At 40.1% G+C, this 12,892-nt stretch overlaps 1 protein-coding gene across 7 annotated transcripts in view; it reads left to right on the top strand.

The window, feature by feature from the left end:
- Positions 1-7,417: 7,417 nt before the first annotated feature.
- LOC146613027 (supervillin-like) overlaps positions 7,418-12,892 on the top strand; it is a 46,693-nt gene continuing 41,218 nt past the window's right edge. For 5 of the 7 annotated variants that reach the window (XM_085377266.1, XM_085377263.1, XM_085377264.1 and 2 more), the window contains exons 1-5: positions 7,419-7,834; positions 10,398-10,461; positions 11,478-11,569; positions 11,672-11,729; positions 11,822-11,970. In XM_085377266.1, coding sequence (XP_085233392.1) covers positions 7,774-7,834; positions 10,398-10,461; positions 11,478-11,569; positions 11,672-11,729; positions 11,822-11,970 — 424 coding nt within the window. In that variant the 5' untranslated portion in view covers positions 7,419-7,773. Of the gene's footprint in view, positions 7,835-10,397; positions 10,462-11,477; positions 11,570-11,671; positions 11,730-11,821; positions 11,971-12,892 lie in introns of all 7 variants that reach the window. The other 2 variants (XM_085377267.1, XM_085377262.1) reach the window with 2 other exon arrangements.

The raw sequence follows: 12,892 nt of genomic DNA, 5'->3' as shown, positions 1-12,892 counted from the left end.
ATAATGTTTCTAAGACTTTGATTTGATTATATTTTTAGAGGAATCTTTATTTATAGTTTCAGAGTGGTACAAAACACTCATAGATGACTGTTACTCCTGTAGGTGGTTGTGTTTGCAGGTTCACTGACTTTAACAACAGTCCTATAGTTTAAATGTTCTCTTTATGATTGGAAGACGTCCTTCATTGTCCCTCCTTTTCTGTCATATGCCCATGAATGGAGGCAAACTTTACCTCCAAAACACAAAACTGAACAGTCTTCAGATGGTGTCTAGCTTACATTTTCTTCATAGCCGAGTCTGCTTCTTGTTAGTTTTGCACTTATGTCTCAAGTAACCACATGGGTATTAGCATTCCAAGCCCCAGATTATAGCTGTATGGTGGTATGCAAGTGCAGCTGATCTGATGAGTATGTGCTGGGCCAGTGTGTTGTTCCGGCATCGGCCGGCATCATTTCTCCACAGTTTTGTTTTTATAGCATGTGTGCCTCTGTGAGGGGTGGTGGGGGGAGCATGTGATGCCATACACCAGTTGTTTGGTGCTCTGCACCTGCTGCACTCATCAAAGTGAACAGACAGGTTTACTGGCCGGCCCCAGGCTTGACCCTGTGCCACTGGACTCTGTTCATCCACAAATGAGAATTGAGATTGGCTCAAACCTCCAAGTGTTACGAGCTTATGTGTAGGCATTTACCCAGTTAGCAATACATGCATACATACATACTTTGTTCTGTTTTATTGGATACGTGTTTGATCTACTTTGAAGAACAGCAAGGGTTTATAGTGTGTTTCATCTCTAGAAAACAAATATTCAAATTAGAAGATTGATTTGTTTCTTTCAAGGAAGCAAAAATTTCATGTTTCTAAAAAATTATTTTTCTTTTGAACACTGAGTCAAAATAACACACCAGATAAATATTTGTTAACATGCAGATATTATCCGACAGGACATATATCTGCCGATACACTTGCTCTCTGATGTATCCATCGGTGTGTGAATGGTAGATAGAAAGCAATTCTGCATAAGAAGGGCTCGTGTGATTGGGTAAATGAGACATGCTGTATAAAGCGCTGTGAGTGCTCTGGGAGAGTAGGGAAGTGCTATACAAGAATTGCAGGTTGACTGACTTTAACAACAGATTTCCATGCTTTTAAGCATAACTTCTCATAACTTTATCAAAGGGAAAGGATTTCTCTGGTGTGCATTAATCTTAGCTGTAGTCTAGGCTAATTAGAGCCATTTCTACTTCTTTAAAATCCTTTCATCACTCTTCTGCAGCCTGAATGAGAAACTTTCCTGACCCCTGTCTCCTCAGCTCAGCATGATTTGTGATTGTGCTGTCTGCTGTCCGCACTGTGTTAGGCAGCTATCCATTCTGGGTCTTCTAATAGTCTGGCTTTACTCTAATTGTATGATTAATGTTTAGGTTAAGGGTGATAGAAACCTCTGAAGTTGGCCAATGCATGCAAATTAATAAATTAGTTCTTTAACACAAGATCTCTGTAGATACTCAAGTGCCATGGATAATCTCTGACCGATTTTTAGCATGTGATTATGAGTGAAAAGGGAATTATTGTGCTCCTTTTCAGCTCTGTATTTTTATTCTTGGCCCCTTCTAAAGTAGTTTTGTGTGATTCATAGTTATAAATAATCCTATTTTTATCTCTTATTCGACCCCAGTGCAGTCTCTTGTTTCTTCAACACTCTGAAACAAGCCCTTTCAGCTCCTTTCCCCCTCCATTTAAGCTAACTTTCTTCTGATTGGCTGTCATTTGTAAACATAAAGTTTGTACACCATAGAGCTGGGGACTTCGGTGCCAGAACTGTGTGCCTAAGGTGTCCATATTAAGGATATCCTCTCTTACTGATATCGTGTTCTTGCTTCATAATGTTTTACAACTCATAACTGAGGGTTTGTCGCCTTTGTTTTGGTCATTTTATTGTCTGCAATCACGTTGATTATAGTCAGTCTGAATCTCCAGTAGTGTAACATGGGCTTTAATAAGAGCAGTGGCTAATCATGGAGTCTGTCTCAGCTCAGTTGTCTGCTCTTTATCCAGCAAACAGTAGAGAAGCTGCAGAAATGGATCTGCATTAATGCAAAGTACAAAAGTAACTATGCACTGTATCTAATTGAACTGATGTTTCTCCTTTGTCTGCTCATGAGTTGCCTTAAGCTACCTCGTAATGTTGTATAATGTGAAGACAACGGACAATGTACCCCTAAAGAAAGGATAGCCAAATCATTAAGTAATCATTTCTCGCGTGAAATCGTCCTCCTCCTCTGTTACTGATTCTCTCTCGGTCTCCATCTCTGTTTTGTTTTCCTCCCTCTCTACTGCTCTGAGAGTTGATGAACTCTAGTGTCTCTCCTCTGCATCGACCTCTGTGCTCATCAATATCCATATAAGAGCAGAGCGGGCAGATTTCTGTGTTGAGCGTCAGGCAGAGCTGATGCAACTCAGCAGAGAGGAACACAGATGTGAATCTAAAGAGGGAATGCCAGAGTAAATGTTTAAGGAAGGAGGAAGCATGAAAGTTCCAGCAGTGCTCACTCTGCTTCTCATTTGACCTGTGTGTGCATCTTGTACGTGTGTGTACATGTGTCTACATAAGCACATGTATCTCTATGTGATTTAGTGCACAATAGCTAATCAAAAAGGAAGAAATTCTCCTAATAAAGGCAGGCCAACCTTTATTAGGCAGGCCAACCTTTATTAGGCAGGCCAACTTTGAGCATATTGTCTGCTGCTGCTGGAAGTGCAAAGTAGCATGTAGATATAATCAACATTTTTCTGCAATGAAACAAAAGCTTTTTGCTGTTCTACAGTAAGCACCAGATGTGCTGTAATCTTGTTTTTTTTACTACTCTGGGAAAAGTTCTGGGAAAAGAAAATGACAGAATTAATTTATTCATGTGGACTAAAACAAGATGTGAGTAGTTAGCGGGAGCAGAGATTCATATGCTGTACAGAGTATTAGAGAACCTGAAAAACAATGCTGAGCAAAGTAACCCATCTGCAGTGTGACATCACAACGACGTTGTGAAGAAACATAGAGGAAAAAAAGAGAGCGTCTTAACGTTTAAATTTAAATGTCTGGTTTAGAAAAGAGTCACACAGGGACCAAGCTGTGCTTGTGGCCACAAGAGGAGGCTGACTGCTGTTTCTATGTAATTATCTTTTAAATCCAGATTAAAAATAAAATCTTGTGAATAAAAAGTACAGATTTATGAACCATCCATCCATTTTTTTCTCAGGTATTGTTCTTGGGTCACAGGGAAGTTGTAGCCCATTCCAGCTCATATTTGACTAGATGCACCCTGGACATGAAGATAATTTAGTATCAACCATTAACCTAACATATATACTGGTGGACTGTGAGGCAGGGCCAGAGGATTTAATTTAAAAAGAATCAAGTTTGTAACCCTGGATCAGTTTTAGCTGCTGGTTGCTGATAGTTGTTTGTTGTTCATCACTTTTTGGCAAAATTAACTCCAGGGTCAAATCAACCAAAGCAACAGACAGTACACAAGAGAGGTAAGGAAGAGGAGTGGACAGAGACAAATGTCTCATCCCTCAGAGACGAGTGTCAAGGATGAAAGGATAGCAGCAATGGCGAAAGGGAAAGTTTCAATAGTGATAGTGAGACCTGCTACAATGTCTGGTTTGGAGACGGAGGCACAGGCAATATCGGAGCTTGAGAAGGAGAAGAAGGTGGCACAGCTGAAGATAGTAAGAGGGACCAGGAGGGTCAGTGGTAGAAATGAGTATGTCAGAGGGACAGCTCAGGTTCAGTAGTTTGGAGACAAAGTTAGAGAGTGAAGGTTGAGATGGTTTAGACATTGGCAGAGGAGGAAAAGTGGAGACACTAGACAAAAGATGCTGAAGACGGAGCTGCCCGACAGGAGGAAAAGACCAGATTCACGGTTGCAGTGAAGGATGACATGTAGAAGAGGATGCTAAGGGTCAGGTGAGATTGAGGCAGATGATCCACTATGACGACAACAAAATATATAGAGTGTAAAGGAAATTTGGGGAATGATTTCTCTGTTTAGTTAATCAGTGTGTATAATGATTTTTTTATTGTGTCATTATGGTTAATATTTGGAATCATTTAATCATTTTTTTCTTTATAATGTTGACACATAGCAGTTTAAACTCACCAAATGACTTCATGGAAATGATTTTTCTTTAACTCACTAAAGTGGCTGCAGATTGTGATGCAGTGCAGCAGGAATGGTATGCACGGGAATTAAGTGCTTGTTTTTGTGAGTTGAAATATTGTCTTTAACTCGGAATGCAAAAGCACAACATTGTACTCGACACAAGCCCCCCATAAGTATCATCACAGAAAGTTTTAAGCCCAGTAAAGCTAAGGCTGTCAAAACAGATTCAAACAAACTATCCTATGGTGTTGCTGTCTGTAGGAATACCTCCAAACTTAGCTAAAACTCTTTATATCCAGCTTGGGCTTCTCAGGTCAAGCGTGATTAGCAGAGAGATGCTTTGATGCTGAGTCATGCAGGGATTTGTTAAGTGGTGTTTACATGATGTTCTGGGTGTTGAGTTTTATTGAAGGTTGCATGACAGCGTTTGTACATCCTGTGCTGAAAAGTGATGAAATTGTAGAGCAAAGTTTCACATTGTGTCTTCCACCTAACAGACCGTGAGACCACCAAGTGGTCTGAATGTGCACATCCATCCCTTTAATGTCGCTGACGGCCTGTTAACATCAGAGTTTTGTTGCTATGATTTATTTACAGATAATGTTTTGGCAGGATATCCTAATTTCAAAAGTGAAGTATTTTTTTTTATTTAAAATTTAGATTTGCTGATATTGTGCATTAAGAAAGCTCATTTATTGTACAAATGCACTAAAAATTGTACAAAAATTGCATAAGTGAGATATTTACAGCTGACCTTTTAAATGATATCCTCATATAAAATTAAGGAGACACTTCTTTATTGGGTTACTGTAAATTCTGAATGATAGAAGAGGATTGCAAATCAGATCTTAAACCTGAGCGCTGGTCGTGATGTCTGACACGAGTTCCCATCTTGTCATCAGCTCATCCACCCGTAGTCCATCTTTATTACTTGGAAAGCTTGAAGTATTACATCCCCTGCCACTGTGGTTTACTTCTAAGAAAAGCCTTATGAATGACGTCTGGCAGATTTTGAAATGATAAATTTGTATGCAACCAATGAGACAGAGAATGAGTGAAAGAGGATGTCTTGTGTTTGTTGCTACTGGAAGTGGTGGAGAAACCGATAAGACAAAGTGAAATAAAATGAATGCAATAAAGAGTAGAAGAGAGAGAAAGACATGGAGAATGAGAAGGAGTTGTTGGGAATGAGTGGGAGAGACAAGAGGAGTGTGTGAGGCAGATGCACGGATGGCAAATCTGGGGAAGGAAAAGAAGGAATGGCAAGGAAAACAAGATAGAGCAGCGGGGAGAAGGCGTGGAGATGGTCCCTTGATAAACACAGGCAGGCTGCCTGACGGGGTGACCTCTCTCCGAGGCAGCCACTCACAACACATGTTGCCTTATTAGGGGCGTCTACAGGGTGCAGAGGCAGACTGGAGGAGGTGGGGGTAGTTTGTGTGTGAAAGGGTGAGAAAACGCATCACGCAGAGAAGACGAGTGAGTAAGCAAGTGATTCCAAAACTGTGTAACAAGATTTTGTTTTTAAATCAGGTCACCGATCGTTAAAAACAACTTCATCCTCTGTTATCTACAGGAAACACTACAGGCTGCATACATCCTTGCTCCAGGTGCTCTACACATTGTGATTTTAGGGCTTTTTATGCCTCGTACATTGCATCACATATAAGCATTTATTGTCACAAATAGCAGAGAATGATTGAAACTGTGGCCCACAAACAGCTAAGAAATCTCACATGACTAATTCTGAATTTTGAGGTGTTTTTATTTACCTTGTACTTTTAATGTACTTTGAACTATAAATTTTTTAATTGCCATATATAATTTTAGCAGTAAGCTACGCTACCTAATGTATTTGTGATCCAAACTTTCTGCTGAAAACATTACATATACAAGGGCAAAAACAAGAGTGGGAGAAAATGGATGGATGGATATTTCAGAGTTTAAGTTCTTAAAAACAGAGAGCTTTTCATACATTCTCCCAATATATATTTCCATGTGTTATATCACTAAAGGTGGCCAGCTGTTGCACTGCTGGAGGAGATTATGCCATGACTCTCTGAAATCTCACTGTGACCTCCAGGGTGCTGCGTTGTCCTCACTCGTCTCACTGATGTAATGACTGACAGAAGTGGCTTCTGCCATTTCTTCAATAAAACTGCCTCTGCACCAGCACTATGTGATTATCATATATGCCTGACTCGCTGGCATATTTTTAGCAGCAAACAATGAACATGAAGCAGGTGCTGAAGCAAAAAGCAATGATCTTATAGCACAGTTTTGATGGAGTATGATGAGAAGGAAACCAAATTTAAGGCCATTTCTTATCAGCCACATCCCTGTATATGAAAGCCTTACTGACTTCAGGGTGAAACTGATAGCCTTGCAACTAGAGTGAATCATTGCTTTGGGAATACACTGAATTTTATTTTCTTGTAAACTGTAATACTAAACTAAAATACTAATAAATAATAAATACTAAAATGACTAAAAGTTTCACAGCCACACTGCAGGTGATCTGGGTCACTTTGGTATGTGGTACTGAATCTGATACATCTGATGTTTTAGAAAGCGACTGCTGTTTGAACGGTCATGTCGCTTTAAATCCGTCTTTTACGTCACTGACACAAGACAGACACCAATTATCAGCGCCGGAGAAGATTCCTGGCCATCCCGTGTAGATGTTAGTGAAACTGTTGGGAAGACAAAGTTGGAGAAATGTGAACATTTTATGTGTACTGTATAATCTGCAGATTCTGACAGACATTTCCAACTATCCTTTGAAGCACCGCTCCTCTCTAAAACAGCAATAAGGATAATTATTAGGCCATATATAAATAACAAAATAACTCTATAACTTAAAACAGAGCGCGTTGTGTGTGACGTCTTCTTTTGCGCATGCGGGCCGCTTTGAGGGGTCACACAAGAGCGCGTTTGCTGTCGCATTTTATTTGTAGTGTGAACAAGCAGACAAAAAATCGGATTTGATCAAAAAATCAGAACTGAGCATTAAGACCTGCAGTGTGAATGTAGCCTAAGAGCCTAATCATAATATTAATGCAGTGTTTGGCTTCAGTTTATAGAAGTTTGATGGCACTTGGCAATGTTGGCTGAAGCATGCCCTTACTATGCCAGTGTTAAGCTACCATCTGACTTCCAGTAGTCCTGGGCCCCACACCACCACCTGCAGTCCTCCTGGCATCCTCCTCCAATCCTGTTCCAGAGTTTTCATCATCAAGGCTAATTTCTGCCTGTAATCTGATTAGGGTTCTGAGCTGCTTTAGCACCCTGCTGTGCTGTCTCTCCCTCTTTCTCTCGGCTCGCTTGCGTGCACGAACACACACCGACATACACACCGGCATTGCACGACTGCCACTCTGTCCAGGCTGTAGCTTGCTTTGTGGCCAGTCACTCTGCTCTGCGTGTCCGTGTGTGTATATATGTGTGTGCGTGCGAGGTCGTGTCACCACCTCCATCCCTCCTTTTCGGCTTGCTGGTAGCAACCTTCATCTTCACTGCTGCCACTCCTGCTGTCCACCACCGTTACCACCACTGTGACCAGAGGGGAGTATAGGCGTAGGCTATCCTTCTGTTCTTCTCCTTAAACATGTTTCGAAACCCATGGATCTCTAGTTACCATGTGAACCATGTGCAGCCCTCTGGCACAGGTAAGGCCTGTTGAAGAGGAAGAGGCTTTAGGAAGACTTTCTTAACCCACTTGAATACCTTTAACTGTCTAGATTAGCTTGGAAGATCCATGCAATTTAGCTCTTAGCTAAGAAAAGTGACAGAGATTGATAGATGAGGTGATTCACCTTGAGACTTCTTATTGGTTGGATCAAACAGTTGTGATATGAGATTTAAACTATGCAAAATTTTTTAAATTAAGATTATGATACTAAAAAGTGTGGTTTAGCTACTCTCATTTAGCACTTTATATTTCAACAGGTAGATGCTCCTGTGGATGCCTTATCTTGTAAATGCACTCTTCATGAAACGCTTTGTAAAAACATCACAAGGTGTATGATGGGAAGACACTGTGTGGAAAGCAAAGCCCTAGTTCACTCAGGGAGTCTATTTTGCACCTCTGAATATTTATAGAAAATCCCTCTCCTCTCCACGCTCACTTTAGGACCGTCAGCAGCCTAAGCCGCTCTCTGGCAGTGCCAGCTTTGATGCTTGTGCTGCTTGTTTTGTTGACAACCTGCAGGCGTTTCCAAGGAAAGACAAGCTGACATCTGTACAAGGGGCTTTCCACCAGAGGAAGTATGTTAGTGAAATCACAGACTGACAGATACATGCAGCTCTACGAATTCCCACAGGCTGTGAAAACGCTGAATGTTTGTGGATTTGAGAACAGATTATGTCAAAGGTTATGGCATTTATTGATCGCACATGTGAAAATACAGAAGTACAGAGTACAGAAGTAGTCATGGACAGCTTTTCAGCAATCTGTGTTTTGTAAACAGAGAAGAGCATAAATTATAAAATGAAGGAGTCTAACAGATTTTGATTTCTCTGAAGTCACCTACATATTACCGAGAAACCCTTAAACTTGATACTTGTCAGGATTTTGCCTTCTCCAGAACCACATCTTTACACATCCACGCTTCCTTCTTACCCTGCAAAACAAAAGTTTCACAGCATTGCCACACAGTCACTCGGGGGCCAAAATAAGATGTTATGGAGGCGTCTGGAGCAGTAATGTGATCGGTCCCCTATACTGGGATACAACTTTACAACAGGCTGCTGTTGCTGTGACATGTGAGCGAGAAGGTCAGATATCAGTTGGGAACTGGATGTGAACTCAGAGTTTTCTTTTTTTGAAGTGAGCTCATTGTGGGGTTGGAAATTTCCTGTGAGAAATGAACCAAGTGTTTAGTTTGAGAAGAGCACAGCAGCAACTCTTGGTCAATCGCTCTATAATATCAACCTATTTTATATCGGTCTTGTGTTTTCCCATCAAAATAATCCTGTGAATTATTTCAAAATGTCTTTGTCTGTCTGTTCCCAGCTTGGTAGGTGTTTTGTCCAAAGCTGGTCATGGTTTCGTTTAATATTGATTAAGTTATTTATTGATTGATTTTTGTTTCCTGCATTAAATGTCATTGTTTACTTTAACTTAAATTCTTGTGCCCATGTAAAGAGATTTTCTAATGTTGGTAAAAGGTTGTTGTTTCCTCATAAAAAATTAGATTGTGAATGGGTTGAAGTTTTGATTTTCCTCATCTTTAAATGTCAAAAGAAAAATAATATAAGGCTATATGTCTTGTACTGATTGTTGGATTGGTAGGTGTTATAGTACACTATAAAAAAAAACTCCACCAAGCAACACTGGTGGATATGTATGTTGTTTGAAGTACTTTGAAATCAAATATGGATAAGGACCGAGCAATTCAGTCGTGGATTTATACAAGTTTCAAACACAAAAACACATATTTAAAGTGCAGCTAGACAGGATTTAACACCTCTGGAAAGTGATCGAAGCAACAAGGCTTTTCCATTCTTTCTTGATTGTCTCTAAGCAGTACAATTATAGCATAGTTATACCATGTATGCTACAACCATGCTACCAGAATTGTATGCTTGTAAATACAATAGAGCAAAGATTGTGCCATTCTTTTGTTTTATTGTAAAGTTGTAGTTGTTTTTTTACATTTAGATGTAATTTTAAAGTTCAAAATAGCTCAGCTGTTCAGAAGGTTTTAAAAAACTTTCTTTATGATGCATATTGAGCTGTTTCTTGTTCCTTTTCTTAAATTTTGTTTCAGGTTTTGTCTTTGATTAGTGGATAAAGAACTCTGTAATACATTATAGTGAAACATACGGTTTATTTACGGGGCGACCGTGGCTCAGGGGGTTGGGAATCGCATCTGTAACCGGAAGGTCGCCGGTTCGATCCCTGGGCTCTCTGTCCTGGTCGTTGTGTCCTTGGGCAAGACACCTTACCTTGCTTGCCTACTGGTGTTGGCCAGAGGGGCCGATGGTGCGATATGGCAGCCTCGCTTCTGTCAGTCTGCCCCAGGGCAGCTGTGGCTACAACCGTAGCTGCGTCCACCAGTGTGTGAATGAATAGTGGCATTGTAAAGTGCTTTGGGTGCCTTGAAAAGCGCTATATAAATCCAATCCATTATTATTATTTTGATACAGATGCTTCGGTACTTGCAATGCCAACATATATATGTATATATTTATTATTCAAGTTTAACTGTGTCTTGTTTCTCTTCTCAGGATTTGGATCTAAAGCGTCTACCAAACTTTGTACCTCCACCTCGCTGCCAACAGACACCTTAAGGTCAGTAAAGAATAAACTCTCTTTATGTGAAATCACGATGGGATACCAATATTAAAACAATTTAAAAATGGGTTTATAGCAGGTGGATTTATTTATATAGCTACCTATAATGTAAACTAAAAGTAAATGATATGCAGCATTTACTGTTATTTTATGTTTTGTTATCTAGGGACGCATTGAACCGATCTATATGATTTACTTACTCGAGTGCTTTAGCTTATCATGCTTAGTAACCATTAAAAGCTGAGATGCCTGGACCAGCTTATGCTAAGAAACCTTTTAGTTCACATGGAATTAGAGCTATAATACCTCCTTCAGGACCACACTGCACCAAGCTCCGTTTTGCATTAGTTTACAGGACAGCGTTAGTGCTCTGGGGCTACAAGCTAAATAGCTTCACTTCTATATAAATTATAAGACAAAATTAAAGGTATCTGGTCCTAAAAATGAAGAGTAGCACCCTAAAATCTTATTTAAAAGATGACAAGAGCAGCTCAATGAGATTTAATTCTGGATATGTAAGCATGAACAATGTAGTTCAGTTTTAGCTTTATGTTTACTCTTACATCATGTTAGCTCAGCATCACTTCCAGAACTTTAACGCACACAACTGATGTTAAGATTTATGTTTAAGTGATGAATAAAATAGTTGGAGAAGCTACTGGATACAAAAGAAGGGTGAGATTAATTATCCTGGCTTGTGTGATCTGTTCATGCTGCCAAATAAAATCATTAAGAGAAGACCTTAATTGGCGGAATTGATGACCTCTTTCTTAAGTTGGATCTTAATAGAAGCTACACCAGCTGAGCTTCAGCGTTACAGCTTTTACCTCTTTAGGACAGGTCAGCTGAGGAAGAGTTGTTGTGAGGGCTAAAGAGGAATTTAGTTGGCTATCTGAGGTTTAGAGCATCATTAGTTTTCTTTGGGTTGACTTTAGACTTCCTGATTAAAAGAATAGAAGTTTATTGCATCATAAGTTTCATATTGGTTTGTGTCTTCTTCTCTTCTTTTTCAGTTTTCAGAGTGACTTCTCCTTGAATGACAAGACCGCTTTGGTCAAGAGTGTTTCAGATACAGATGCCAAACTTCTGGTTGTCCTCCCCAAAGGTGGGCTTCACTTCTAAACACTTACAAAAAATAACACAGAATAAATTAATGTTTAGTTAGTCATGCCATTTCTTTAACTCAAATTTCTGGTCCTACTTTTAGTTTCAGAGTTGAAGAAATATTTTGAGGGAGCGGTCAGAAAGGATTTGGGAATGAACAGGTATTTTCAAGAACGACAACGTATTTTGATGTAAACATGTCAAAGATTTCCTTCACTTCTAACCTGCACCTGCTGTATGTTGTCTCCAACAGGAAGGAGAGGATAGCCCGGCGCCTGGAGGGCATTGAAAGTGATGCACCACCTGCACTGGTGCCTGGTGGATTGGTCGCCAACAGGATGCTTGAGGAGGATCCCCCACGATACACCCGTGCCTCAGACCCCTGTGAGCCTTGCGTGATGGGTAAGCATGGGATGATGCATTGCTGGACTGTGCTGCTTTAATTGGACTACTGAAATATGTCTCAACAATTGAAGAGGACCTCATTTCTAACTCTATATATGCTTTAATAGACTCTGTTAGAGTAGGTTGGCATAGTTGGGTTTTTGTGCAGACCCACAGCTCATTGTCTGTCTGAAACAAGGGGAAACCTCCCTCTTTAAGACATCCTATCCTCAGATTAACAGATTTTTTTATGCAAGGTGCATCAGCATGCACAGATCAGATGGAAAGTACAGGAAGTCAGCCTCAGGAACAACATAGGGAATCCTGTCAGCTTTTAAAATACAAAAACTCAACATGACACTTCTGAAACAATTTGGAGCTTTTGAAATAATGGAATGAAACCACATTGGAGATGCAATGTCAGTGTGTGTATTCCCAGAATTGGTGTTATCTCAACATACCTTTGAGCAATCAAGCACCCCTGAAACTGCTTGTAATTGCATGTTGCCACAGTTTGCAAGATGGGAAGTAAAAAAGTGATACGAATGTCTGAGAATGTTCTGTTTCACCACATCAGAAAAATGTCACCCTTGTGTAAACTGCATCTGTGTTTTTTACAAAATGTATTTTGTACAATCATGTGAAAAGGAACGTTTTCTCAGGACTACACAATCACTCTATGATTCAGCAGTAGTAGTTTTCTGTATGACTTTATCAGTCTCTCACATAACTGTCGAGGAGTTTTGGCCAACTGCTCTTTACAGCATTGATTCAGCTCATTGAGGTTTGTGGGCATCTGTTTATGGACAGCTCTCTTGAGGTCCCACCAAAGCATTTCAATCAGGTTGAGGTCTGGACTTTGACTGGGCCGCCGTAACACCTTGACCATTTTTGTTTTCAGCTACTCTAAGCTGTTGTAGATTTACTTCTGTGCTTGGGA

This window comes from Diplotaxodon limnothrissa, linkage group LG18, assembly GCF_057381915.1.
Source record: "Diplotaxodon limnothrissa isolate DT_005_m linkage group LG18, D_limnothrissa_male_GT1.1, whole genome shotgun sequence".
In the NCBI taxonomy this organism is placed as follows: Eukaryota; Metazoa; Chordata; class Actinopteri; order Cichliformes; family Cichlidae; genus Diplotaxodon; species Diplotaxodon limnothrissa.
Note: the sequence above shows the minus strand (reverse complement) of the source record. Positions and strands in the feature narration are given on the sequence as shown.